Source organism: Anarhichas minor, unplaced genomic scaffold (assembly GCF_050575085.1).
Source record: "Anarhichas minor isolate MPS153535 unplaced genomic scaffold, ASM5057508v1 ptg000028l, whole genome shotgun sequence".
NCBI lineage: Eukaryota > Metazoa > Chordata > Actinopteri > Perciformes > Anarhichadidae > Anarhichas > Anarhichas minor.
The window spans coordinates 15590117-15617774 of record NW_027466474.1 but is presented as its reverse complement, the minus strand read 5'-3'; the positions used below and the strand labels follow the sequence as shown (position 1 = coordinate 15617774).

At 42.7% G+C, this 27658-nt stretch overlaps 3 protein-coding genes across 9 annotated transcripts in view; all 3 read left to right on the top strand.

The window, feature by feature from the left end:
* gabra2b (gamma-aminobutyric acid type A receptor subunit alpha2b) overlaps positions 1–5860 on the top strand; it is a 28817-nt gene extending 22957 nt beyond the window's left edge. Inside the window, exons 7-9 of the mRNA XM_076103889.1 lie at positions 3728–3880; positions 4487–4689; positions 5552–5860. Coding sequence (XP_075960004.1) covers positions 3728–3880; positions 4487–4689; positions 5552–5860 — 665 coding nt within the window. The remainder of the gene's footprint in view (positions 1–3727; positions 3881–4486; positions 4690–5551) is intronic.
* An 8048-nt stretch (positions 5861–13908) lies between these two features.
* On the top strand, positions 13909–21076 carry guf1 (GTP binding elongation factor GUF1). Of its 5 annotated transcripts, XM_076103692.1 has the most exons (18): positions 14239–14336; positions 14609–14710; positions 14881–14992; positions 15289–15437; positions 15634–15714; positions 15807–15884; positions 15970–16053; positions 16137–16201; positions 16296–16499; positions 17089–17228; positions 17515–17638; positions 18297–18429; positions 18536–18679; positions 18785–18918; positions 19741–19842; positions 20400–20519; positions 20695–20731; positions 20833–21076. In XM_076103692.1, exons 3-18 carry the CDS (start codon positions 14986–14988, stop codon positions 20965–20967), a joined length of 1737 nt encoding a protein of 578 aa, XP_075959807.1. In that variant the 5' UTR covers positions 14239–14336; positions 14609–14710; positions 14881–14985; the 3' UTR covers positions 20968–21076. The 5 variants fall into 5 exon arrangements, with proteins under 5 accessions (XP_075959805.1, XP_075959808.1, XP_075959807.1 ...); XM_076103690.1 differs by lacking the exon at positions 14609–14710 and having other exon boundaries at positions 13909–14336; XM_076103693.1 differs by lacking the exon at positions 14609–14710 and having other exon boundaries at positions 14228–14336; positions 14916–14992.
* Positions 21077–22583: 1507 nt separating this feature from the next.
* pigg (phosphatidylinositol glycan anchor biosynthesis class G (EMM blood group)) overlaps positions 22584–27658 on the top strand; it is a 55023-nt gene continuing 49948 nt past the window's right edge. For all 3 annotated transcript variants that reach the window (XR_012957324.1, XM_076103007.1, XM_076103006.1), the window contains exons 1-2: positions 22584–23025; positions 23121–23326. Coding sequence is in view for 2 of the 3 variants with exons in the window: in XM_076103007.1 (XP_075959122.1) it covers positions 22872–23025; positions 23121–23326 (360 nt within the window). In the remaining variant the exon portion in view is untranslated. The remainder of the gene's footprint in view (positions 23026–23120; positions 23327–27658) is intronic.

Below are 27658 nucleotides of genomic sequence, written 5' to 3'. Positions count from 1 at the left end.
CCAGTGACTGCGTTCCACTATCAGGGGAATCCCTGCTTCACTTTCATTGAGTACGAGTATCCTTCCATGCTCTAAATGCTCCTATCTAGGCTAAGTGGTGTACGCTGCCTTTCGGTAGAAGGCAGAATGCCTGCCAGTGACTCTTTCTCCTGTTTAACTAGTCACTCCACATTATCTGATTGGCTGCCTTTAAATTAATTATTCATCACTAGTGTGTCAGTGTTTGGTGTAGCGTACTTGCAAACTAGGCCATTTGGCACGAACGAATGTGCTCTCGGGCTTTGCAGGGGACGGACATCTTGCATAAGCCCCCCGAACATACCGACGCACTTTTGCAAAAGTCCCACCGCTCAGCCATACGTTTATGTGCCACACACGTCGTCGTGTTGAACTCGCTACTTTAAAAAGCGCTCACTGTTCCAGTTTCCATGAAGCTTGCATGTGTTGTTTGCTGTTGGTGGTAACATTGTACTCGATATTATATGATATTTATAATATATAATGTATGAAATTCCAGCAGCTTTGATATTAACGGGGCAATGTGTAAGATCTGGCCTGAATTTTAGTTTAAAAAACATGATCAACAGAATGTGAAGAGGTGCGTGTTGTGTTGCAGAGATACCTGCTGTAATGAGCTTCCCCGGCCCAGAAAGCTAAAATAAGCCGGTCCCATCCTGACTTGTAATACCACTTGTACCCTGACAGGCGATAGTGAGTCACTGTAGTTTTCTCGTTAAACCAATAAACAAACTAATCAAAGTGTTATTTTGATCAGCTCTCAGATCTTCAGCAGTTTGGTTGAATTTTGCGTATTCTTGCCCTGCAGTCAGTTGGTATTTGTTTGTTTTTTATGATTGATGACTGTAAATTAGGTTGTTTGAACCCAATAGTAGAGGTGTACACATTGCACCGTTAATAAAGTGTTCATATACCAAAGTAGTGTATATCTGATTTGTAAAATCTACAATAACAATAACAATCTTTTAAGGTACAATGACAGGCAAACGGTTGCCTTTTTCACACATCTAGCAGATGTGGAGCAGCATTAGCACTCGTTTTGTGATGCGTTTCTGTCTCCCTGGCGAAATATCTGACTCTTTAGCAGCTAAATGCTTCATTTTGTTCACCAGCTAATCGCTAACTTTCTCTGCTTGTACGTTGGTGCTGTGCTGATGAAAACCAGAGAGGGTGAACCAAAACAGTTAAAGCTGCGGTAGGAAAACCAATTTGACCTCCTGCAAATACAAGTGGCAATGTGATCCACTGTTAATGTAAAACAAAATGAAGTTCTACCTTACCCAATAAGCCAGCCTGCATTAATCAGAATGTTGATATTAACATTGACTCAAAGGACTATAATATGTAAAGGGTCACTCGTGGTGCTAAAATGCCTGTAAATGATTACGTTGCAGCCAAACTGTCCAGGGGAAGATAATGTTGCTTTGTGTCTGACGGATGTGTCTGCCATAACCACGTTAGAAGGTCTCTTATGTATATGGTGCTAGTTGCCAGTTTGTCTACTTCTTTTCATGATTTTGCCGTTTGAGGGCCAAAAAATAATCAATGCAGCTTTAACTATTGGTCTCTAAAAGAGGTATTCCACCTTTTCTTTTGAGACGCTATTGAGTTGCATGATGGGAAGACCAACTTTACCTGGACCCATACTAAGGATTAAAAGTCAAGGTATCTCAGCCTCTGACGAATCCGTACCTCGTAAGTCCCCAACCGTAGTAGTACGATATTAAATCGCTGGTGTTTCTCTTTAAGCTAGGCCTCCTAAAAAGGCCTGTACTATAAGTAAACCCTTCCCTTTAGCTCACTTGGTGTTGTTACATTATATAGATAGAGTTCAGTTATTTCAAAGGCCCTTTTAAACATCAACAGGTATCTCTTAGTGATTCATCTCAACAAGCTCTCCAGAGCTTGTCGTCTCCTGTGTGAGAGTCAGTGTCCTCTGTCGGGACAGTCGACGCTGCCCCGGCGTGTCCTGAGTGAAGCGAGGTCTTCCCGCGGCGTCAGTGGGAGCCATTGATCTGTGGGGAACGCGACGCGATAATCATCATCATGTCATAATCTTATAATAGTCTTCCCTCTCGGTGACTCGATCACGGGCTCCTCCGGAGAGAAGTCAGCCTCGTTCCGTTCTTGCGCTTCCTCCTCTTCCTCCTCTTCCTCCTCTTCCTCCCATCCAAAACACGGGCATGGGCGCTGGCATGCAAATTCAATTACAGAAGATATAGAGCTCCACGGGGCACCGAGAGTGCATTCCACTAAATCCCAGTACCTTGGTGGAGTGAGTGTGCATGTGTGTGTGTGTTTGTGTGTGTGGTGAAAGAGAGAGAGAGAATTAGTCTTCACATAACTGCTGCAAAATGCAGGCGATACAACTACAGAGCCACGGAATAAAAAGAAGGAATAAAAAAAATCTTTTGGGATTAGTCCTTGGAATTGACCACTGCTGAAAAGGACTTTCCTCTTGCCAAGTGGCAGCGTGTATCAAGGCCTTCATTTCAGAGTCGCAGCAAATGAGCTGCTATGCTTCTCTGTTCTGTTGCCATGGAGATCACATCTTTCTCTTCTCATGTCTAATCTCGGCCTCTCTTTGAGATATCTTCCATTCGGAAGGCCCGCCTGCTACTGCAGCACTGGCACTGTTTCGCTGCCTTGTCAGCTATTAGGCTTTGCTCGGCGGCGAGGAAATCACTGCCTGCTTCTCTATGGACGGGTGGATTGTTTGATATGAAGTGTTAACAGCTGCAGTAAGGCCGTCTAATACACGTCTACGGCTGCTTTGGCATCTTAAAGCAGCATTCTCTGCAAGCTTCACATGAACATGTAATGTCAGTCTGAAGCACAAAGGGAGGCGTAGGGGTGCACTTGCTTAGTTACATTTGACTGGTAGACTGAAATCATCATAAAAGACCACTTCCTCATGCACTCAACCATCGTGGACTTCACTGACACGGGGGTACGAAGTAGTCGCTGCCAGTTTCTACCAGCCCACCTGTAGTCTGGGCCTCACTTTTAAATGATCTGAATCATGTTAGCGTTGGTAAACAGAAAATCCATTCAAAACAAAATGTCAGTATTCGAGCATTTTGCCGTGTTTGTGTTTGAAGAGTCGCGTTTTCTTTAATGGCAAGAACTTTGCCTTTCATTTGAAGAAATCTGCATTTTTACTCTTCTTGTGATAAAATATAAGTTGTGATGGCAGTGGAGCAGTTAATATGTGTGTATGTGTAGGGTTTCTTTCTAGTAGTGTTGTCGGCGCCGCATTCTTTGTAATTTACCAAAATGGCAACTGCCATAAAAAATATATTTCGTAGTACTTCTATTATGATTATAAAAATCCCTTTCCAAAAAACAAAAGCAGATTTGCAGTAACAAGTTTTGAAATTGCCCTCCATAGGTGTTATGTTGCAAACCAGAGTTCATCTAAAAGTTTGACCAAAAACAATTTCTCCTCTATCTTGTAATGCAGCTGCATATAATCTGTTTCACCTCCTGAAAGGTCTCAATGAACACCAGTGGCCTTCATACACAGGTGTCAATTGCAACATGCACAAATTCATTGAAGTCATCTGACATAAACTGAGCAGAGATTGCTGCATAGATGAGTGCATTCATTACTATCATGAAGTAATTAAATGTACTCAAATATCATATAAAAGTGGTAGTGAGAGAAGCTGGCGGTGCATTAAAGGGGCCCTGCTTCTTGTCCCCACAGGTGAATACACGGTGATGACAGCTCATTTCCACCTGAAGAGGAAGATTGGCTACTTTGTCATCCAGACGTACCTCCCGTGCATCATGACGGTCATTCTCTCCCAAGTGTCTTTCTGGTTGAACAGAGAATCCGTACCGGCGAGGACCGTGTTCGGTAAGTGTCTTTGTCAGCGACCGCTGACCGTCTTCCATACAGAGATACGTACCAAACGGACAGCAAACATGGGAAGCAACCTGGTATTTAATGTAATTAAGGATCTCACACACACTCTCTAGTTATGTCAACATCACGTTTGTCAGCACGAGGGCACTGAATCCAGCCTGTGACTGAAGACGGTGGGAGCGGGAGAAAACAGGATAAAGAGGAGAGAGAGGAGACAATTCTTAGAGGCTACTGTTGGACTTGTCTGTAAGCCAAGCGGAACTAATAACAGTGACCTAAGACTGGTTAGCTCCGAGACACAAAACCAGGTCCAGAAGTCAAGAATGAAGTGTGTCCACCGGCCAAAGATAGCAAACCTGCTGAGCAGTTAAAGCATTACTGAAGGTCAGTAGTTTTTAGGGCAGAGTAGGCAGACCTCATACTGTAAAGGACACAAAGGACAGTAATGACTTACTCTTATTCTGAAAAGGGCAAAACAGTACTTACAGTGTCTCGTATATATATATATATATATGTGTGTGTGTTATATAAAACACTTTCAACGTCACAAGAACGGATTATCCAAAGAAATGTGATTTTCTTTTCGTGCACGTGCAGGCGTCACCACCGTCCTCACCATGACGACGCTGAGTATAAGCGCCAGGAACTCCCTCCCCAAGGTCGCCTACGCCACCGCCATGGACTGGTTCATCGCCGTCTGCTACGCCTTCGTCTTCTCCGCCCTGATCGAGTTCGCCACCGTCAACTACTTCACGAAGCGCGGCTGGGCCTGGGACGGAAAGAGCATCGTGACTGAAAAGGTAACGAGGAGTGAAATACGTCTCTCTGACGGGCTCCGTTTTCAAAGGGAATCCGTGAGCAGCGTAGCCGTGTGTGTGTTGAGAAAGGCAATGCTTGCAAAGGGCCGATTGGCGCTTTGAAAACATTTGTTGGAGGCGGAGAGAAGCAGCGATCACCGCCGCCTCAGTCGGCCACCAGGGGAGCCAGAGTGCTCCGACTATTTGTGAGAGCTCTTTAGCTGAGCGGTGGACGTAAATGACAAAAGATATCACTGAAGAATACAAAGGCAATGAGATTGTATGAATAAAGGTAGACAGGAAAGACACATGTGCAAAATGCAGCAACCAAATATAAAAAAAAAAAAAAAGCTCTAAACATTTATTTATCGAGTAAATATCACCACAAATAGATAAATAACGGATTTAATAATAAAGAGACAAAAAAAGGGGCTTGGATGAAAGGAAAATCATCATCCAGTGCTCAAGTTCAAGTTGCAATACTGTACATGTATTGCCACAATGTTATTTTACTACAACTTTTTTGACATGTTCACCATGAGGCTGGAAACACACTGTAGTCGAGAATTGTTTTATTCAACCTAAACAAAGCAGTAGGGGGTCTTGTGAAGCGCTCTACATCCAGTGTGACTTCCTCCTGCTGTGTGAGCATCAGTCAAGTTTCAAACATGCTCTGGAGGCCAAAAAACACAAACACTGTGAGAGTTAGAGTGCGTCCTTGTCAAATTATTGACATCTTTGTCCCCCCGTGCCGATCCATTGTCACCTCACTCCTTCATTCACATGTGTGTAGATGGCGACGAGCTTCAGGGTCGCCTCTGTCTTTTGAAGCTTTCTGCATATAATCCTCGCGGTGTTTCAACAGAAAAAAGAGCGGGCGTCTGTCGCCAAGAAGAACAACGCCTACGCTGTAGCGGTGGCCAACTACGCGCCAAACATCACCAAGGACTCCGGCACGCTACCAACCATCGCCAAAGGCGGAACTTTTGATCCCAACAAGCCCAGAGCAGACGGCAAAGTCCCCGACTGCAAGAAGTCGTTCAACAGCGTCAGCAAAATTGACAGGATGTCGAGGGTTTTGTTTCCGGTTCTCTTTAGCAGCTTCAACCTGGTTTACTGGGCCACCTACTTAAACAGAGAACCCATTATAAAGGACATGGTCCCCTCTACTTAGAGGCCAGCTATGACGGGTTCTGGTCCGGGGACTAAGAGACGAACCAAATACCTCCAGCAACTGTGTACACATACCTTTGCAGAGTGAAGTCCTGGATTGCAGTGTGATCCTCTATCTCCGCCTGTTTTCTACACCGTCTGCAGCTCTTTTGAAAAGGCCGGCTTTTGTAAATGTGTATGTATATTTATATTCATGGTGACATATCGTGTGATTACTTTGATTGTGCATATTTCCTTGACAGTATGTTTCCAGTTACAGTATGTGGCCACTGTACATACACATCCAATGAGGAGTAAACACATAAACATGAACACATATGTTTTATTTAGGATTACTTCTAAATGTGTTGAATTGTTCTGGTAACGCCCACTCTTAATATTACCGTATTTATTTGTTTGAAAGGGACTGATTTTTCTCATCTTTCTTACTTTCTTTGCCACATAAGAGTGGCCTGAATTTTTGTTTTCTGTCCAAGCCAATGCAAAAACACACATGTATGATATTGTTACAGTGTAAACGGTGTTTTCTTGTCTGTGACTGCAGGTACGGGGCTGCAATCACACTGACCTCAAGAATTATTGAAACACTCCAAGACGCCAAAAACATAGGAAGCTGCAACATTAGTGTGCTTGTGCATGTGATAGCGTTCAGTGCTGATATGTTGAGGTAAAACTCTAGCAGTTAAGTCATGAATGCTTCATTTATTTCCATGACATCACTATTGTTTTCATTCATGAATCATTATATATGGAAAAAGCTGATATTCAGTCAAAAAGTTGCCGTTACTGAATCGGACGAAGCTCTGAATGGTATGTTTATACGTGTGTGCTGTCAGGTACACGGGCAGAGTTTAGTCTTTTTTTTTTTACATAAAATAAACTCAAATATAAAGACAAATATATTGTCAATAGAAACGTCATTAACTGAAATAACCTGCAATTTAACTTATGTGAAAATGGATTTCTAATTTTTGACCTGTAGCAGAAAAACCCCGTACAAAGCTGACAGACACACAGCCCCGACCAAGTAATATCTGATAACTTTTTGGCCAATGTATAAGCAAACAAAGTGCCTATTTATGCATCCAACAGACAGTAGCAACATTATCATCACATTGGACGTTTCTTCTTCCTTACAAATGTACTCGCTCTCCTTTTTGCTCTGTTTTGGTCCCCACCAACTCCTGTGTTCAGCAGTTTAGATCTTTGAATTTCTTCACCAGCAAGCTAAATTGCCTACTTAGCTTAGACTTGTCTGTCATTTGGTACAGTACAGTACAGTACAGGACAGTACAGGACAGTACAGTACAGGACAGGACAGTACAGTACAGTCGGTTTGAGGCACGCAGTCAATGTTCTGTAGCGCTTTAAACAATGAGCCACGAGAGGCTAAGAAAGCAACTCAGAGCAGCAGAGCGAGGTGACTATTTTCTTTCGGTACGTCAACCCCTCTCACCTTAGCATTCGCACATACGGATTAGGGATTTTAAAAAAATGATCTATGGCATATCAATAATAACAGAATATAAACAGAATATATCGCTAACGGCACAAAAAAATTCAGAGATGGCAAATTTAGAAGAAAAGCATGAACATTTTGCTGCACAAGCACAATAATATGCATTCTTTTTTTTATTATTTTGTATGTTTCTATTTTATTCTGTATATTTATTTATTTTAGCAAGATTAAACAATATACAAACATATTCATATGCCAATTACTGGTTTGAATGTCCTGAGATACACATGAAAGGTGAATATCACAGCTCTTTGTTGGCTTGCCCGTGATGTTGGTGGTAACTCTGGAGGACAGTGTGGATTTGCCGGTGTAGACTGGAGCACCGTGGCAGAACTAATCAGCATGTCTGCCATTACAAATTTTAGGTCATTATTCATATCCAGTGTCTGGCTCCTCACAACACATTTCATGATCCCACAAGCTATTCTGAACCAATTACAGATATGAGAGGGACCGGCCCGTGAACACAGGACCGCTCTGTGCCAACAGGAACTCCAGTGAATCCTGCGTGGATGATAGTCACATTCCTCTGCCAGAAATTATTCTGTGTAACGGGCCTCAAGTGAGATGACACAGCCAGGATTCGGGACTAAATCATTATCTTTTGTTAACATCATGAAGTTGTAGTTTCAACTCATATCTGTATGCAGATCGATTGCTGTTTACACTAAAACTTTGGACCAGCTCAGAAGCCATATACAGTCATCATGTAATCCACCTCCATCAGCGTCAATACAACAGGGACAACCAATGATTGTACTTTATGAGCATATGTAGTATTGTATAGACCTATTTTGAAGACAGAGTCTGCTATAGAAATCATGTTCAGCCCCATATCAGTAGCCATATACAGTCTGGTACGCTGCTGTGTTACCTTTTCACCATAGAGTGATATGATTTTGCTTCACATTAATATTTAGGGCCCGAGCACCGATGTAGTCGGAGAGGAGGACCTATTGTTATTCTAATGTTTATTATTATTATTATCGCGCGTGTTTTGTTGCAAAAAGGAGGTGCTTGGGATACTGGGAATTTTTTTTAATTTGGCACGCAAGCCAGAATTTGCGAAAATTGCAGTCTGATTGGAGTGTCCAGCTGCGGTAGGAAATATTGGCTCGATAGCACCCCCTATTGAGTAGCCCCAACATTGGGTTTCACCTAGCTATATAACATTTGGTAGGTATGTGGAACGTGATGGGACGTACAAAAAATCGGAAGTCGGACATTTTTTTATTTTATGACGTTTTTGGACCATTTCAAGGCGTCATACTCTAACGAACTCCTCCTAGAGATTTAACCCGATCAACTTCAGATTCGGTCAGTATGCTCTTGAGACCTTGGCAGTGAAAATATACTCAAAGATCAAAAAGTTATCGAACTATGTGTCCGTGGCGTGGCATCAAAAAACACCATTCGCCACGAAACAGGAAGTTATTGTAACTCGGCCATACATTTTCAAATCTGCTCCAAATCTCTCATATGTCATTACATCCTGACCCTGAAGACATCTATATGACAATTTAGAATCATAGTAATAGCGCCACCTAGTGGCAACAGGAAGTTATAGGTTGTGTACTTTTACATCCTGCTCCTCACAGATTAATCAGATCCCTCTCAAATGTTGTCAGAACAGCCTTAAGACCTTGATAATGCTTCATTGTGAAGATTGTAAGAAGTTGTTGAAGGGCGGCGACTTGGCGGCTCGGCAAATTTCGATCCTTCGCCATGAACGAATAAACTGATGTAACTCGACTCCACATCATCAGATCTTTACCAGATGTCACATGTTTGATTAGACTCCAGTCCTGAAGACATCTGCAGGCCAATTTTGAATCATAGTCACAGCGCCACCTACTGGTAACAGGAAGGAACAGTATTCATACTTTGGCTTGTTTCTCTTAGTAGGTAAATCTAATCAACATCAAATTACTTCCACACAAATGTAAGAAGTTCATAATGCCAGTTCATGAAGCTTTTGATGTTTCGTTGAAAGCCGCTGCCGTGGCGACGCAGTCTTCGCCGTGAAAAACGAAGGTAATTTTGAGAGGCTAAAAATGCTCGAAACATAAGCAAACTTGGCACACAGTTTACAAGCCCAAAATGTAGTTATATATGATTTTATTCGTTCAGAGTGGCAAATCGGCTCAATAGCGCCCCCTACAAAATTTCAACGAAGCGGCCCTCACAGTACATTTCACCTAGATGTATAAAATTTGGTAAGCAGATGTATCACATGTAGACTTAAAAAAAAGTCTTAGGGCTCCATGCTCTAAACCCAACCGGAAGTCAGCCATTTAGAATTTTGTATGAATTTCTCATGGGTTTTTTCCATTTCCAGGTGCTGTACTACGAACTCCTCCTAGGGAATTAATCCGATCAGCTTAGAATTTGGTCAGAACAATCTAAAGACCTTAGCGATTAAAAGTTACTAAAAGCTTGAGGTTTCATTGAACAACATGTACTTGGTGTGATGGCCATTTTACATGGTTCACCATCATCCATCAAGCTGTTGTAACTCGACTGTACTTTGTCAAAACTGTCCCAAACTTGACATGCTTGTTGACTGTCATGGCTTTAGGACTTCTGCATGCCAATATTAACTCATAGTCATAGCACCACCTACTGGCAACCACGGACGTAAGCAGGATTCTATAATTACAGCGGCCCAAACACTAAACTTATTGAAAGGGTTTGTGGGCACACCATGAGAAAAAGACTTCTCTGATCTAAATATGTGCAAACTAAGATGCTTGGAGAGCAAAAGTTAGATAACAGTGGATTTTCAAACCATGTCAGTGGGCATTAGTATAAATGATCTGTTCAGAGCTTCTTCATGACAATCAGGTTAAACGTTACAATGAATGTTTCATACCACAATCTAAAGTTACAGAAGAGTTTATTAAAATGAAAACAGTGTTAAATTAAAGTGTTCAAGTAGAAGCAAAAAAGCACTACTGTTCTGTTAACTTTCATGTAGGTCCAAATACAATCAGCAGGACACTGCAGGGAGTTGAACCCCATCCCAGTAAACTGACAGTCTGTTATGTTACAAACACTGAAGCGCATTCACGCACATTCCTTTTCTTAATGATCTTAACAGGCTTACATTTATGATTGTATCGGAGGTACACTCAAAACATTTGAGGCTGAAGACCTGGCAACATGATCTTGCTACGCTGCTGGTCGACGCAGGAAATATCATCTAACCCGTGCACGCAGTGTATGATGGTCACAGAAATGCATGGTCGCGTCAACCAGAGTCCTGCCAGTACCCTCGACGTGCGTGAAGTTGCGAGGGCCCGATCAATGCTGCTTGCAGCTTTAATTTTTATTTGCTTTTTGTTTTTTTAACAAATTACATTGTCGAATATAAATGAGTTTTTAATTCAAATGTTCTCCAACATCCCGATAGAAATCTTAAACATTCCAGATAAAATGATTGTTCACGAGGTGGATGCCTGATTCAGTGCACAGTTTCTAATAAAAAACACATATCATTTCAATTATGTAGAGTCTGTGTCATGCTTGTGAACCAGAGCCTGACTGAGGCCACATTTTTCAAGCCGATACTGATATTTGAGAGTTTTTCAATACACAATATTGACCAATACCTGATTTTATATTTAAACACGCCAGTTAAACACAATTTTCTTTGGTTACTTAATAGCCGGCACATATGCCTACAGGTGAATAGGGTACAACTTTGAACTAATAGATACGACCATCAAACTTAACCAGTTGATCTCTTACATTAACAAAATTACTTTTTGTAGAACAAGTTTCTTTTTAAATAGTATGTTAAGATATGCAAATGAGACATTGTGTTTTCAAAATTGGCTAATTTGCATATATTTCCAGAACAGAAATCTGAACATTGGATGAAGTCAGTCAAAGGTTTTCACAGAGGGACTTTAGAATATGTATTTTTTTATCAGTCCATGAAACAGAGAGTACTGTCCATAAAGAAAAACATGTTTTCCTTGTTTGTAGGAAACAGTGTTGTATAAGTAAATGATATGTGAACAAACCCCCTGTAAAACCCTTCAGAATATAGATAGTGCTACTGAAGTGGAGATTTCTGCCTCAGAGTACAAGATTTTTTAAAGATATGTATTGTCAAATTCCATCCATTTCGCAAGACACTACAGCTGAAAACGGTAAGAAAACAGTGCTGTAAAGAATCCTGCAGTGTTCAGAGAGTTCCAGCTTCTCCCTTGAAATACAAATAACCCCATACATTCCCAACAGATCCGGATCGGATCTTGTGGGACCGTGAGTACGGAGGCTCGGGCCCCTCCGGCCCCTCCTCGTCAGGAGAGGATGCTGTCAGGGACCATCATCACGAGCGTGTTGATAAAACTCCACGAAAAGCCCCGCGGCACTGGAGCCGTAACGCGAGGCTCGCTGAAGTTTCGGTATATCTCCGGGACTCGAGCGCCGCAGAGACCCCCGGTGTGAGGTCTCCTCGTCTCCATCGCCTCGATCCACAGCCGACCCGGTTCACCCGCTCGGAGGCTCGTGTGGCCGGACAGAAATCAATACTGATGGATGTGAGGTGTCTGGCAGGACAGCGCAGCAGCGCTGCTCACATGCATGTCTGGGAAATCTTCATAATTGAATATCTTTTGACAATGTATTCAAAATGTCAGATCATTCAAAATTAGTCATAGACAGATTTCGAGGTAGTTGAGTTCAAACTCATGGGACGGTTCCAACCTACTGGCTTCAATTGGACTAAAGATCTGACATCATAGATGTATTATGAACGGGCCAGTGCAGAATTACCCAGGGTACCGAGCGATGTATGTGGAATCTACATACAAGATTCGGACCCTAGTCTCTTTCAGGACACTTGATCTAGACCAGTGATTCACTAAATGTTATTAAAATGACAACGTCGAGCTTCAATGTAACACAATTGAAAAAGACCACAACCTCGAGACGCACGTGACACCAAAGCAAATCCACACGGTGAAGTGTGGCTGAGGTTGCTATGGCGACACGCTGGCCGCGGCCTAATGTGGTGAGCTATGACAGAGAGACTACAGGTGTGTGTGTGTGTGTGTGTGTGTGTGTGTGTGTGTGTGTGTGTGTGTGTGTGTGTGTGTGTGTGTGAAAGAAGACAGACTAATTGAAAAATCAGGCCCTCGTTAATATCATTTGTTCGTCCTGTGCTTGTCAAAACGTCTGATTGATTTTGTGTAGATTCCACATAGGCCTATAAGGTAAATTGCTTGATTTTTTTAGCATTTTTGAAAAAGCCATCCAAATGAGCTCTACGGTCACTGAAACCTAACAGACCTTTTCAGATACTAATCACAGGTGTAAATAAAACCATTCAGGACCCTTTTTTCAGTTAGAGATTGAGATTTCCCTGTAAGGTTTAGATATAAATAACTGGCTGTTCAACCATTTCTACAGCTATTTGAGATCAGAGGCTCATCCCCAGTGTGTGCCTCTCGTTAACGAATAGCTTGGAGTCACAAAGCTAAGCTAGCGAGCTAAGCACAGGTCATGTGACTGCACTTCCTGCTGTTTTCAAGACTTTCACATTCCTCACAGTCTAAATGTTCATGCTGGTCTTGTACACAATTAGTTATTTTTGTGGGAAAAAAAGGTTTTATTGTCAGGTACCTAATATTATGTTCTATTATTTGATAATGTTTAATATTTTCACATAACACATTAATTGGATCTTGTATCAACATGAAGCAGTCCTTTATGGCTGCCATCTTTGTTTGGTTTAAGAAACAGAGAGGGGAGTGGGGTGATTACAAATCTTCTTGATTGTGCAGGAGACGCTCGATTTAAGAGTTATTGAGCAATCTGTAAACGTCTCCGGAGCAGGAGGCTTGTATGTCGGTGGTGTTGTGATATTATCAATGAACGTGTTATCTTCAAGAGAAACAGAGTGCTGAGGTCTGGGAGTCAGTGTAAAGATCTTTAATGTAAATGGAAAAGAAAAAGAAAAGATGATTACATGCCAGGCATAAACTGTGGGTAATAGAGTCTTATTATCTGTGGCTGCACAAAGAGGAGAAGCAGTAATCTATTCTTGTGCAGAGAGGTAGCTTCGTTGTCATAGCAACTGATATCCATTTTTATCCCTCATCTGACAGGTCGAGTGGGCGGGACTTCCGAATGTCTGAGCATGTTCAAAGATAACAGTGTGTCGAGATAATCATCCTCCTCTGACGCGTTCAAGTGTTGTTTCAAGTGTGATACTATTCCGTCATAATTACTATATTATTATCGTCCCTGAGGCTAATAACTCCTAAAAGCCTTCTTCACTGTACGTAGACACAGGCTGCAGCAATGTGTAGTCATATTAGCATTTTAAAAAACTCACTGCAGAGAGATGCAACAGTTTATTAAGACAAACGGTAACAGTTTATATTTAGGAAGAAAAGCGATTTACTCGCGTGCTCTGTCCGGCATAAAATAAACCGGAAGTCATAGCAGGAACTCATCTGGTTTCCTTTTACCATCTCTGGTGCGAAAAATAAACAACATTTCCCAGAATTCTTTGCCGGTGAACTGTCACCTAAAATGTCAGCACCCTAAGAACTCATGCACTGGGGTTATTACAGGGCTATTTGCTTTAAAAACAGGTTCGCTTTATCGTCGCGACAGTCCACTAATGCTCCGCCAACGTGGCAACAGCCTACATTATATTAATGACAATGCAGAAGCATTTAACAGACTGCTAGCTAGCTAACTGTTATGTATCCTTCATGCTGGCAGGCTGGTGACTTAGCTTAGCGAAACCATGTCGTTTTGTCTCGTGAAGCGGTGGTGCGAAACACCTCTGATGAGACGTGTTTTACAGTTCAAAGTGTACAGAAGGAAAATACAAAGCGACAACAACATGACCTACACACTGCTGAGACACCGCTGGATGAAAAGGCTGCCCGTGTTCTCCAGCGGCTTCAGGATGGCCAGCACACAAACACACAAGGTAAGTACACACTCAGCACAACAGGTCGAGGTACTTGTACTTAAGAGTATTTACATTTTATGCAGCTTTATACTCTTACTCTGTACTCCACTACATTTATCTGAAAGCTTTAGTCAGATAAATGTGTTCCCTAATGTGAAACAGGTATAAAAAGATGTATACATTGTTTAAATGTTTTCTGCAGAATGAGTACTTTTGATACATTGAGTACAATTTGCTGGCAATACTTAAATACTGTTACTTACATCAGGTTTTAAATGCAGGACTTGTAGTATTTTCACAGTGTGATACTGCTACTGGATCTTAATACTTCTTCCACCTGTGCTAAGACTTCACCTGAAGTAAATGCTTGAGAAGTGCTGAGAGACTCACAGGTATAAAGCTGATCTGGTGGTTCTTCTTCATGTGCTCCATTCAGAAGTAGAACTAATGATTGATCTGTTTTGAAATATTGCCATTTCTTTGAGACGGATTACTGCAACACTCAGCAGTTGTTGAGCGACTGTCCCGGTAATCTGCAGGCTTCTCTCCTTGTGCCTTTAAGGACACTATTGACCTGTCTAAGTTCCCTGTGGACAGAATCAGGAACTTCTGCATCATTGCTCATATTGACCATGGAAAGAGCACTTTGGCTGACAGGCTGTTGGAGATGACCGGTATGTTTCCTTACCGCATTGCATATCAGCTTCTTTTTTTTTTTTTTCTTACCCTTTAGTTTTTATGAAATCAACGTCTGGGTTTAGGTCTGAACGCATACTGCTAATGTGAAAATATAATTGGATTGTGTGCTCCCATCATTGATCATCACTGTGATGTGTGTGTGGCTATCCAAATGGTTGCTGATGACTGTGGGAGCTTCTCTCTCTGTCTCTCTCTCTCTCTGTCTCTCTGTCTCTGTCTAATTGATTCCAGTTAAGACATCGTGTCACTAATTGGTGTCATTGACAAACAGGCGCCATAGCGAAGACGGAGAACAACAAGCAGGTGTTGGACAAGCTTCAGGTGGAGCGGGAGAGAGGCATCACAGTGAAGGCCCAGACGGCCTCGTTGATTTACAGCCACCAGGGAGAGCAGTACCTCCTGAACCTCATCGACACGCCGGTGAGTGATCATCCAGGTGGGATGTGGGGAGGAAGCGCCGCTCCCTTTCTTCCCCACCATAACTGGAAAGACAATCAAAAAATGTTGGATTAAAGATAAAAAATGTGGGATATCATTTTTTATTATTTCATGGACCGTTTGTCTATAAAAGGAGATATGAAAATAGCTTTACACGTCTTTCGTCTTCCGTTTGCAGGGTCATGTTGACTTCAGTTATGAAGTGTCGCGATCGATTTCTGCGTGCCAAGGTGTCCTGTTGATCGTCGACGCCAATCAGGTACCAAACACAGATCTCTCCCGGTTTTCTCCGTGAATCGTTCTGGACGTAAGTGCTGCATGTAATGCGTATTTTCACTGTCACACGAAAAGGGGATTCAAGCGCAGACGGTGGCCAACTTCTACCTGGCTTTTGAAGCTCAGCTGGCGATCATCCCCGTCATCAACAAGGTACGTCGAAGCCCCACCTGTTTATTTATTTATTTATTTGTTTTCTACTCGAGCACGCCGCTCGAATTTGACATTTCTCCCTCAGATTGATTTAAAAAATGCTGATCCAGAGCGGGTGGAGTTGCAGATTGAAAAGGTGTTTGATATTCCCCGTGAAGAATGCATTAGGGTGAGTCGGCGCACATGTACACTGCTTTTTAGTTTCCAGTGCTGCTGAAACAACTCTGAATATGTTTTCTTCGTCTTTTTCAGATTTCAGCTAAACTTGGAACGAATGTCGAGGCGGTTCTCCAAGCCGTTGTGTACAGAGTTCCAGCGTAAGAAGGTTAATGTGGGTTTTCCTCTCACATGAAACATGTTTGACACCTTAAAGTGAAGCCTTTTTTTTTTCTCCGTCCTTGTTATTGTCAGGCCCCTGGCGAGCATCGATGACCCGTTTAAAGCCCTCGTGTTTGACTCCAATTTCGACCACTACAGAGGGGTGGTGGCCAACATCGCCGTGTTCGGAGGTCGGGTCAGAAAAGGCGACAGGATCGTGTCGGCCCATCTCGGCAAAAGCTACGAGGTCAACGAGCTGGGGCTCCTCCGGCCAGATGAGCACCCGACACAGAAGCTGTACGCAGCGCCCCTTCCTCCTCTCACTGGTTGTCTGATCCGTTACAGCGGATGTTACAGTCGTGCAGGAAAAACAACCTGCAACTGTTTTAATAGTTGAGTTCAGTCATTTAGGTCATTTGTTAAGCAAAAATGCCAAACATGCTTTTTTTGCTGTGTTTTTAGTAATTTAATAATAATAAATAAAATAATATTTAATAATAATCTTATTACCTTTGGCTTGTGATTGGCATTCTCACCATTTCCTGATGTCTTCTAAAGTCGGAGGCTATCGCTTCCTGACTTAATGACTGGGCTGTTTCTTCTGTTTTATTCTTGGTGTTTTATGCACCAAGTGGTCCTCTGATTGGATCATCTATGTAGAGAAAAGGAATGATGCTCCTTCATATATCTTCAGAAGGTCCTTCGGAACAAAAGACACTGTTATGAACTGAACCAACAGTGATCTAGTCCGTGTAAAGTATGTTAATGATTTCAAAAAACAAAAGAGGACTCTCTTTCAGCGTAGATTTAAATTCCGTCGATTGCAATAGACACGTATAAACATTTGTTAGTTGCTTTCGTGTAACTCTCCTCGTCTGTTGTGTAGGTTTGCAGGCCAAGTGGGCTACATAATAGCCGGGATGAAGGATGTGAAGGAGGCCCAGATCGGGGACACGCTCTACCTCCAGGAGCAGCCGGTGGAAGCTCTTCCAGGGTTTAAACCAGCCAAAGCCATGGTCTTTGCTGGTAGGAAGTCCTCTCATCCTCTTCCTGCTGTCACATACAGAATCTCTGTGAAACTGTGGAGTAATGCCTTTATTTTAAAGCATTCCCATGATAACTCCGTACATAACAGAACGCTAGCCTTAAATATTCCAGTATCATTGGACATGCAGTCAAATGTAAAAGCTCCTTCAGCGGACGTTGTGTCTCACCAGCCAGCACAGTAAGTGCACTCAGTGCTTTCCGCGTAAACGAGTCCTTTTTGCCGCTGATGTGCACTCTTCTGTCTTTTTGTTTTTCCGTCCCTCAGGCATGTTTCCGATGGACCAGTCGGATTACCCGGGCCTCCGCAGCGCCATTGACAGGCTGACCCTGAACGACTCGAGTGTCACCGTGCAGAGAGACAGCAGTATGGCCCTGGGAGCAGGCTGGAGGTGAGCCCGACGCCTTTTGAATTAGAATGACGAAAGGGGACCGCAACAGAGGAGCGGTGTCACTACGTGTAATGTGAAGGCCAGGGAAAAGAGAAGTGCGGACGTTGAGCAGAGCCACAGAAAGTTTTGACCCGAGTCATGACGTCGTGACCTCTTTTTGTTTTGTTCATAGTTTAATACAAGGGAGGAACATGAAAACAAATTAATAAAACATGACAGAACAACTCAAGCTAGAGAACTGGAGACAAGTCAAAAGAGAAAGACAGAACAGCAGCAGCAGCAACCAAAAAGAAACAAGGAATAATATTTGGCTTCGGTTTTCTTATTCTATTGTTTGGACTGATTTTCTGTTCCAGAAAAGTTCTCCACTTGGACGTCATATCCTGTGATTGCTTTGGGAATAAACAACTCTCCTTAGGACAGACCGTATGTTGCCAAGTGAGAGCTTATTTATCATCACAGGTCGTATCAGTCCAGATGATGAAGTTGAATTTGACTCCATCAGTGGCCGTGATTTAGATCTTTCGGAAGTACGAAGCTGTGCTGGAACTGCGACGAGCCCTCACCGTCACCGTTGAACTCTTTCCAAACAGGCTCTTTGTAATTAACAGCTTGAATATCCATCATTAAACCCGTGAACCTTCCTGTGCCCCGGCAGACTCGGCTTCCTGGGCCTCCTCCACATGGAGGTGTTCAATCAGCGGCTGGAGCAGGAATACAATGCCTCCGTTATAGTGACGGCGCCCACCGTGCCCTACAAGGCCGTCCTCTCTTCAGCCAAACTCATCAAGGTAAGAGCCGCTTCCTGCTCCCATGCTTCCTGGTCTTACAGCAGAGGCTCGTTCTCTCATAAAAAGCTTCATTATGACGCTCACCTCTCGTTGGTTGTCCTCGCAGGAGCACGGCAGTGAGGAGATCACCATCGTGAACCCCGCTCAGTTCCCAGACAGATCGGTGGTGTCGGAGTATTTGGAGCCGATGGTGCTGGGGACCATTCTCTCTCCGGACAGTTACACCGGCAAGATCATGGCTCTCTGCTTGGTGAGAGGAAAAAAAAAAAGGGCAAATGACTCAATCTCGTAAGTAAATGATTCATTAGCAGCAGCCCTTCTTGGATTGTTGACGCTGTAAATTGTGTTGTTAAAGAACCGCAGAGGGATCCAGAAGAACATGGTGTACATAGACGAGCAGCGCGTCATGATGAAGTACCTCTTCCCTCTGAATGAGATCGTTGTGGATTTCTACGACCTCCTCAAATCTATGTCTTCCGGATATGCCAGGTAAATAACATGTAACATGTAATTAGTTATAAGTTGTTAAAGGATAGATTACGTTCTGAGGAAAAATGTCAGTGAATCCAGTTTTTAATACACTCACAAGCCAAGAAGTCTGTCTCCATAGTTTCCCCTCTCCTCTGTACGGCAGCGTACGGCAAGAAGAAAGAAAATCAGATGAGTGTCACATTATAACGTAGAAGGTTTATCGTAATAACAAGAGGTTTTTCACATTATAACAAGATATTTTTATTGGTTACGGCATAAAAAAACAATAAACTATTTATCATGTTGGAGCTTAAAGCGTTTCACGTCGTAACGTGATACCTTATATTCTTGAATGAGATTTTGTCAAGTTATAAAGACATAAGTTGGTCTCGGGCGGAAGTAGAACTTTAGCAAATGAGTGAATGAGCCATGTTGCTCAATTTATCCAAACCACACGCTGAGTTTGAAATTATAACAATATAAAGCCTAAGTTATCATGAAAGGTTTCACGTTATAACGAGATAAATAACTGTATTATTATAACAAGAACAGCTTCTTGTTATATTGTATGTCGTAATAACATGAAAATATCTTGTTATGATGCAAAAAAACATCTTGTTATAACAAAAACCTTTTCACGTTATAACATGATACTGATCTGTTTTTCTTTTTCCGGGGCGTGGCGGCAATGGGCTTCCGTACCTCTGCACCTTTTCCCCTCGTGTCTTACATGTAACGATGTTGGTCTTTTGTGAGACACTACATCACCTCTGACTGACTCCATGCCCAGCAGTCCATGTATTCAGCAGATCGTCCTTCTGATTTTGTTATCTCCCGTAGCTTTGACTATGAGAACGCAGGCTACCAGGCTGCTGATTTGATCAAGATGAACATTCTGCTGAACGGGCAGCCTGTGGAGGAACTCATCACCATCGTACACAGGTGTGTTTGAAGTCACAGCTGGGTTCAGATGCTGTCAACTTGTTTCATTTCTCGCAAAATATTTTGGCTCCGAAGGCCCCCAGCTTGTCTCCGGAGGAGTAACTCTGACGCTGCTTGAGGGGATCATCTTCTCGTCTTGGAGGGCCGCACCCTCCCGTAGCTTCATTACACTCACTGGCTGATTTTTACGAGTTGACGTAATTTCAATGTTGTACTGTCCTTTATTATTATAGTGATTCTGCTGAGCCTATGGAGCATGAAATGTATTCATCACCAAGGATAACGTTAATAAAAAGGCCTCTTGGCAGCCGGTGTTGACATTATCTATGACAGTGACTTTACACAGCGGACATGGACTTCGTTCCATTTCTGACCAGGACGGTAGAGTAAACTCCGCAGGCCAAAAGTGATGACGCACACCAGATCTGCATTTAACGTTCTTAACCACCAAAGCCAGCGCAGACTTTGGTAATTGAAGGTCGTGGCGCTTTCGCCAACGATCGGCTGCTTTTGACCTTTTTACGGGCGACCTTCTGACGGGTGCGTTTTCCTCACAGGGGCCGTGCGTACAGCCAAGGGAAAGCCATGTGTGAGCGACTAAAGGACTCCATACCACGGCAGATGTTTGAGGTCGCTGTACAGGCAGCCATCGGAAGTAAGGTCATCGCGAGGGAAACGTGAGTACAGCATCGTGCTGACCTCAAGGCTTTGTGAGAAGCGTGCGAGAAATGCAAAACACGTGCATGTATATATATATAAAGCACTATTAATTGTATTTGTGTGTGAAAAAAATGTGCTGAATGGGTTTTATTTGCCTTCAAAATGTGACCCGACAGCGTTTTCCTCTTTCAGAATTAAGGCGTTCAGAAAGAATGTCCTCGCTAAATGTGTGAGTAAAGGTTTTCCTTGACTCTCAATAGTTGCAGAATGTGCCGATGCAACACAAACACTCTGAATGCTATACGTGTTTGTTTGTTTTTGTCTCGGCAGTACGGAGGCGACATAACGCGGAAGATGAAGCTGCTGAAGAAACAGGCCGAGGGTAAAAAGAAGATGCGGCGTATCGGCAACGTGGAAGTTCCCAAAGACGCCTTCATTAATGTCCTGAAGAGGAAAATCAAATAGACTGCAATAATATTATTTTATAGAAATGTCGTTATCATATGCGGCAGGTCTTTATTATGAGAAAGGCCCTGCTGGATCTGCTCTGAATAAAGTGCTCATTGGTGCTGCATCCTGCTGTTATTGTGCTGATTTCCACAATAAGCGTCCTCACTTCCTCTCTCTCAGACCTTTAACAGATTATGTGTCAGGAGAGGTATTTAAAGATCCTGTTGTTGGTCTAATGCTTTATTAATACCACTGTTAATAAAGCGAATCATCTGACAGTGTTATGATGACACGTTTGGTATTTTATTCTGAATATGCAATAATGACACAGAAGAATTCAGAAAAAATATAACACGATTCATCATTGAAGGTTTTGTGCAGTTAGAATGGATTCTGTACAGCAGTCTGGGAGGCTCATCAATCAGTCAACTAATGAATGGATAAGTGTGATAATTGGTTAATCATTGAGGTCCTTTTGGGCTGTTGGTCAGACAAACTAAGCAGGTTTCTTAAGCAGACAGACTTAAGCAGCTAAAGCTAATTGGTGGATTCATTTGATAATAAAAAAAAAAGACTGCCTAAGACGTATATCTGACTGTTTTGGGGGGAAATGGTTGGTCTTGGTGTTTAAAAGGGGTTTTAAAGCTCATCTGGTCTTAACTTGTTTTTGATCTCCATGAGAGATGAATTTAAAGTCAAACTATAAATAATGAATATCAATAAACAGTGTGTGTGTGTGTGTGTGTGTGTGTGTGATCTGTGAAGCAGTGCAGCCAGTAGATGGCAGCATCAGCTCAAACCTACAAAACAGCCAAAAGGAACTTAATTCCCTCCTGAGCTCATTTACAACAGACCTTATCAGCCTCAAGCTCCAAACACATCACGTTTAAATCATATTTTATAAAATCAGAAAATGTCCACTTCTACCCAGCAGTTATAGTGGATCTATAAAAATATCCAAATAGGCATACTTGCCTCCTTCACATACAGTATGTCATTAATATGATCCATTACCGTTTGGTTTTTGCATGGATCAACACTTTTATTATTCCCAATATAATAGTAATAATACTATTTATTCATCTGCAAAACTTCTTGTAGCCTCCTCTTGGTAATATTCAATCTACAAGCAGATTTTCAGGCCCCACAACTGGCTTTTATTCATATTATTGGTACCAAATGCCCAAAGAAAAGAACAATAGATAGTAGTAGGAACAGCTCCTGGAGGTCCTGGCTCTCAAATTGCACAGGGGCCATCCTTGGAACTGTAGGTTGTTCATAGTCTTTCATAGAATACTGCTGCATATGTGATATCATAAGTGACAGGCAGCTTAGGACTCACTTTTACTGTTACACCATATTCTTGTAATCAAATGACAGGTATTTATTGCTGATTTTGAAGCCATTTTCTCATGTTGCCCTTTTATCTCATTCCATATATACATTTTAAACACAATATTTTATTGTCTTTGTTATGGTTCGTTGACTGTATTAATTATAATCTGTTAACAAGCCATAATATTTTGACATCCACCCATTATTACGCTGACAGCAGCTGAGCCGTATACCATGGGGAGAAAAAGCGTATCGTTCTTGTTTGAGTCTACGTAATACCCGTAGTTCCATGCTATCAATGCGGAAGCTGCTATGAATGGCTACAGCGCTAACTGGTATTAGTGTTTTTATTCGCTATTAGAGCCACAGATATATAATATAGACGCGTTTAATTTAATGCCGAGAACGTGGCTTCTGTAAGGCGTCGTTTGACAGTGCGTCCGTGTGAAATTGGATGTTATGGCTTTATATTTTCTCCTATATTTTGGTAAACTGAGTGGCAAGCGTCATGTCGGTTGCTAGCTAGCAAGTTATCTTACAAACACACACACTCGTCCCTTTAAAGTGTCCCGTCAACCAGCAACATGAAAGTGCGCTCGTCTGTTTTTGCCTCGTTCATTTTAATATTTGAAGTGTTTGGCGTTGCCCTCTTCCTGCGGGGATTTTTCCCAGTCCCTCTTAAGTCTTCCGTCTCATCCAAGAACAAGCTGTCAGATCTGCCAGCGGAGCCGCTGACAGGTGAGCTCACCTGTGCGCTTTGTATGCGACTATCTACCCGCGCTGTCGACGGTAACATGCCAAAACTCATTAAAAACTGCTCCCTTTAATTACAGGAAGCTATCCCAACTCCTCTCGCCTCCCCCAGCCCCTTTTTAAGCGGGTGGTTATAATGCTCGTGGATGCCCTCCGGGAGGACTTCGTGTTCGGACCCAACGGACACAGGTACATGCCCTACACCAGGCACGTGGTGGAGAGGGGCTCCTCGCACAGCTTCGTGGCCAAGGCGAGACCCCCGACAGTCACCATGCCCAGGATCAAGGTACGGTGCTGCTGTGTCACTCACGAGGAGGAGGCTCAACTGAGATGAAAGTGTATCTGCCCTGAAGGAAACTGCTTTTCAGCAGTTGCAAAGTGGGAAGACATAGAAGTCTAAGATAACAATAAGATGCAAAATATGCAATATATATAGGATGCCAAACTCAAAGCCAAACTTCTCCTTTAAGTTTGTCCACTAACATCTCACTCATGGCAGGAGTCTATTAGAAATCCTTGTTTTGCTGTGGCAGGTTACAGTGAGCTGCAAATACATTTCCTGGTGTATTTTGTCCTTTAATTCTAAACTAAATATATTGAATATGCTACACCCCTTGTTCACAGCCTGTAGAACACATTAACCTACGCTGATGACATTTTTTAAAGGCTGTTATATATATATATATATTTATTTTTTATTTTTGTCATGACACATCCCATAAAAGGACCAAAGCCAACATTAGTCTGCTTCTTCCTGACTCTATCCTGTTTGTGGGTGTCAGCCTCATGACCAGCTGTTCCTACCGAACATGTACATCTTTAAAAACTGGTCTCAAATGTATTCTTCGTTATTCAAAAAGGAAAAGTAATATACTAAAAACAGACATGACACATGTCAGAGTTCAGGTAAAGAGAATGCTGTGCCCCTTGATTAGGTAGCGACGGAGAGAGATGGAGAACGGCATGCAACAAAGCTCCCCACAGGAAGTGAAAAGGGAACGTTGCCTTAAGTCCACTCAACTTGATTTGTGTCTTCTAACCCTACAATAAATGTGTTATCCTGGAATAAGTTGAGTTTAACATTGTTGCTTGACTTAATCACCAAATGTCAGTAATGTCAGATTAGATCAATAATTTAAAGGATTTTCCAAATGTTTTTTAATCAGTTATTTGCACGTGGAAGTAGTGCTGAAACCATTATTCAACTGAGTCACATGACAAAGAAATAATCAAACACAAACCTGGATCGTTTCAGTTGTTTGTTGTGAAAAAATAAGGCTGAAGATTTAGTGCTTCCATCTTGTGAAATGTGAGGATTTCTTTGTTTTGTATTATATTATTATGAATTGAATATCTTTTGGGGTTTTGGACTCTTGGTCGGACAAAAGAAACAATTTGAGGTTTTCTATTTGGGCTCTGGGAAAACGTGACTCGTAATGAGAAAAACAGCAAAGAAAAGAATTCCCTCATCACCAACATTTCATCCAGCCCATCAAAAGCCCATCCTTATTAATTAATCAGTTTGCGTCATTGATTCAACGATCTTTTCCAAGAGAGACCTGAGGTGCAAGTGTTGGAGCCAAACAGTATTCCTGTGAGCCCAGAACAATCACGCAAAAGGACATTTTGAGACGAGCGCTAAGTTTCCAGCCTTCAACTGCAAATGGCACAAAAAGAAAGGGTGAAAACACGGCGCCTTGTCACATTGAGAGTATTTTGGGAGCAGATCCAGAAGGGTTATGTCATGTTGGCCACATGACAGTTGGTTGTGCTGATACACACTGAGACTGTGGGCACACTGGGACAGAGAGGCAGCGTGTTGTGCCAATGGTGCCGGAGAGATTCTGCAAACGAGACTGATTTTCCAGGAGAGGAAAAAGAAAAGAAGAAGAGCAGCTCGATCGTGTTGTCCGTGTGGGTGCCGGGCAGCACCGAGGCATCTAACTGAAGCTGTCAGGTGAAGCAGAATATTCTGCCTGAGTGTCAGAGGGCATTCGGGTTTTCAGTGGGGGGGGGGGGGGGGGGCTGGGCTGTTGCTGCTGACAGCATCAAGCTGTTTTAAAGACAGAAGAAGTTTGGAGCCAAAAACTCAGCCCGGGGAGAAATACTTGTGGCTTCAGATACACAATGTGGACGGAGTGTCTCCTCAGAGATGTGGTCAGACAGGTAGGGGGAGGACTGTGAGACTGCAGACTCGGCAGTTCTCAGGTCAGCAGAGAGCCAAACACGGTGGACAGGATAAGTGTTGGGAGACTCTGGAGGAGAAAACAACCGGGAGCACAGAAATATAATCCGTCAGAGCATTGGTGCTGTGTGGCAGAGCCGCTTACAATTATTTCACTTTCCATTTTTTATGAATGAATTCATTATTTAGCCTACAAAATGGCAACGCTAACGACAAATGCCTTCATCAGAGCTGCTAATTCAAATGAATGCTTCATGAATAAAAGCCAGAATTTGTGAAAGTGCCCAACTAAGGCTTCAACTATCTTCCTTCAATCAATCTGGCAGATTAGATTTTTTTAATCAAATATTTTTTTGTCCAGAAAATAATGAAAAACGGTCGACCATCACATGAGACAAAGACGTGCAGGAACTTCTCTCAACTGAGAAACAGTTCACGTGAGGTTCAAGGGTGATTAGTTGTCTTTAAACTCAGGGTCGGGCAACGAAATGCAGTTTTAGTCCCTTTATGCTGCATAAGAAAAACTAAAGAGAGCAAAACTCTTTTCTATGGTGGAGGATGAGTTGAGGGAAGAAAGTGCTCGGTGGGTCTGGTGGCTCAGCAGCTGATACCTTCTGTATCTCAGGGAAAAAAGTACAAAAATTAGGGAATGTAAAAGTGATGACTTAATTCATTATTAAAATAGTTGCCTGTTTCAGCTTTAGTCCATAAAATGAGTCCAAGGTGATGCATTCGATTGCTTGTTTTGTACGACCGACTGTCCAAAAAAAACAAAGATATTCAGTTTATTATCATATCTGACAAAGAAAAGCATTACATCCTCATGAGCGTTGTAACTTGTGCATAGGTGGGATTCTTACTTGAAACGATGAATCCACTATAGTTACTATTAACTGTCTGTAGATTAAGCGGTCGATTAATAGACGGCACTAAATCCTACTAATCTAGAATATAATCTATATTCTGTTCACCAGCTAATTTAGTTGTTTCGACAAAAACGTTTTTACTAAAAAAAACTTGACGCGTTAGATTGCCGCCCTAGCTCCTGTGGAGTTTCAATGCGTTTTGGGTGGAAGCGTCTCCCAAATGAATGTAGCGTTAACTGTTTGCACACATGTTGGTCGAGGTGGACTCGCAGTGAGACAGATGTTCACAATCCAAAGGGTTTAGAGAAGTGATGATGGAGGGAGCCGGGGCCCTCAGGCAGCTGGGTGAAGAACAGCTCTGGGTGTGAACCTCCCTCAAAAGATTTGTCGACGGTGAAAGAGCATGGAGCGGGAAATCGATGAAGAGGGGGAAGCTCAAAATATAATCTCTCTGATTTAGCAGCGTAGCCATGAAGGGTTTATGTGGCAGCAGATGTGTACAGTACAGTATATATTATATTATATGGACCAGGACTGAAAATGGCTCTTCATCAGCTGTCCAGCTGTAAGTTAGATTTGCAGGCTCACTGAGAGCATACAGGTACATCTATAAACCAGCACATAATATGACTTTTTAGAGGCACGACACTGTTTTTATCCAAAAGTAGAGCTTCATATTCTTCCTCGTATATCGATGAACTTCTCCAAAATACAACACTAGATGATTTCCTTTTCATTTTGAAGTGGAGTGGAAAAAACAGACGACAGCCCGCTGTAATGAGATTACTGTGATGGTTAAACGCTGAAGTGATTCAAATGTCATCCACACAGCGGAGGTGTGTTGAGGTTCAACTGTTCCATCTCAGCGTTCAGACTTGGTGACCCACCAGTAGGTGGCAGTACAGGCCAGCTGCCTCCCACTGCCCCCCATCACTGCATTGCACCCAATTAACTGGTACGACACAGCCGACTAACCTCAATCCTAATCCATTCACGCACACATTGGACCTCGCACTCATCTGTAAATGGTAAATGGACCGTATAGCGCTTTTCTAGTCTCCTGAGCACTGAAAGCGCTTTAACACTGCATGTCATCATTCACCCATTCACACCCTGATGGCAGCTACTATACAAGGTTGCCACCTGCCCATCAGGACTCTAACTAATCATCCACGCCCATTCATACACCACTGGGGCTAAGTGTCATTGTGACATGGACTAGCGGAGCCGGGGATCGAACCGCCGATCCTCTCATTGAAGGACGACCCTGCTGTACCACTGAGCCACAGTCGCCCTGTATGTAATAAAGTTACATCTTCATGCTCATCATATGCAGCTTATCTGGTTCTGAAGTCGGGTGCACAGCTTTAGTGTCTAGTGTCTTGTCTGTGTGGTGTTTTTAAGGGCTCAGCAGTTGTGTAATCAGAAACTCTTCCCGCTAAATATAACGGCTCCTGTAGAAGTCCTGTATTCACATGTGGCCGGTCAGACTGGCTCGGCACTCAGTGGGCATTGCTGAGGCGGTGGATTTGGACACAGCAATGTGGCTGTTTTGAAAGGCTAGTAT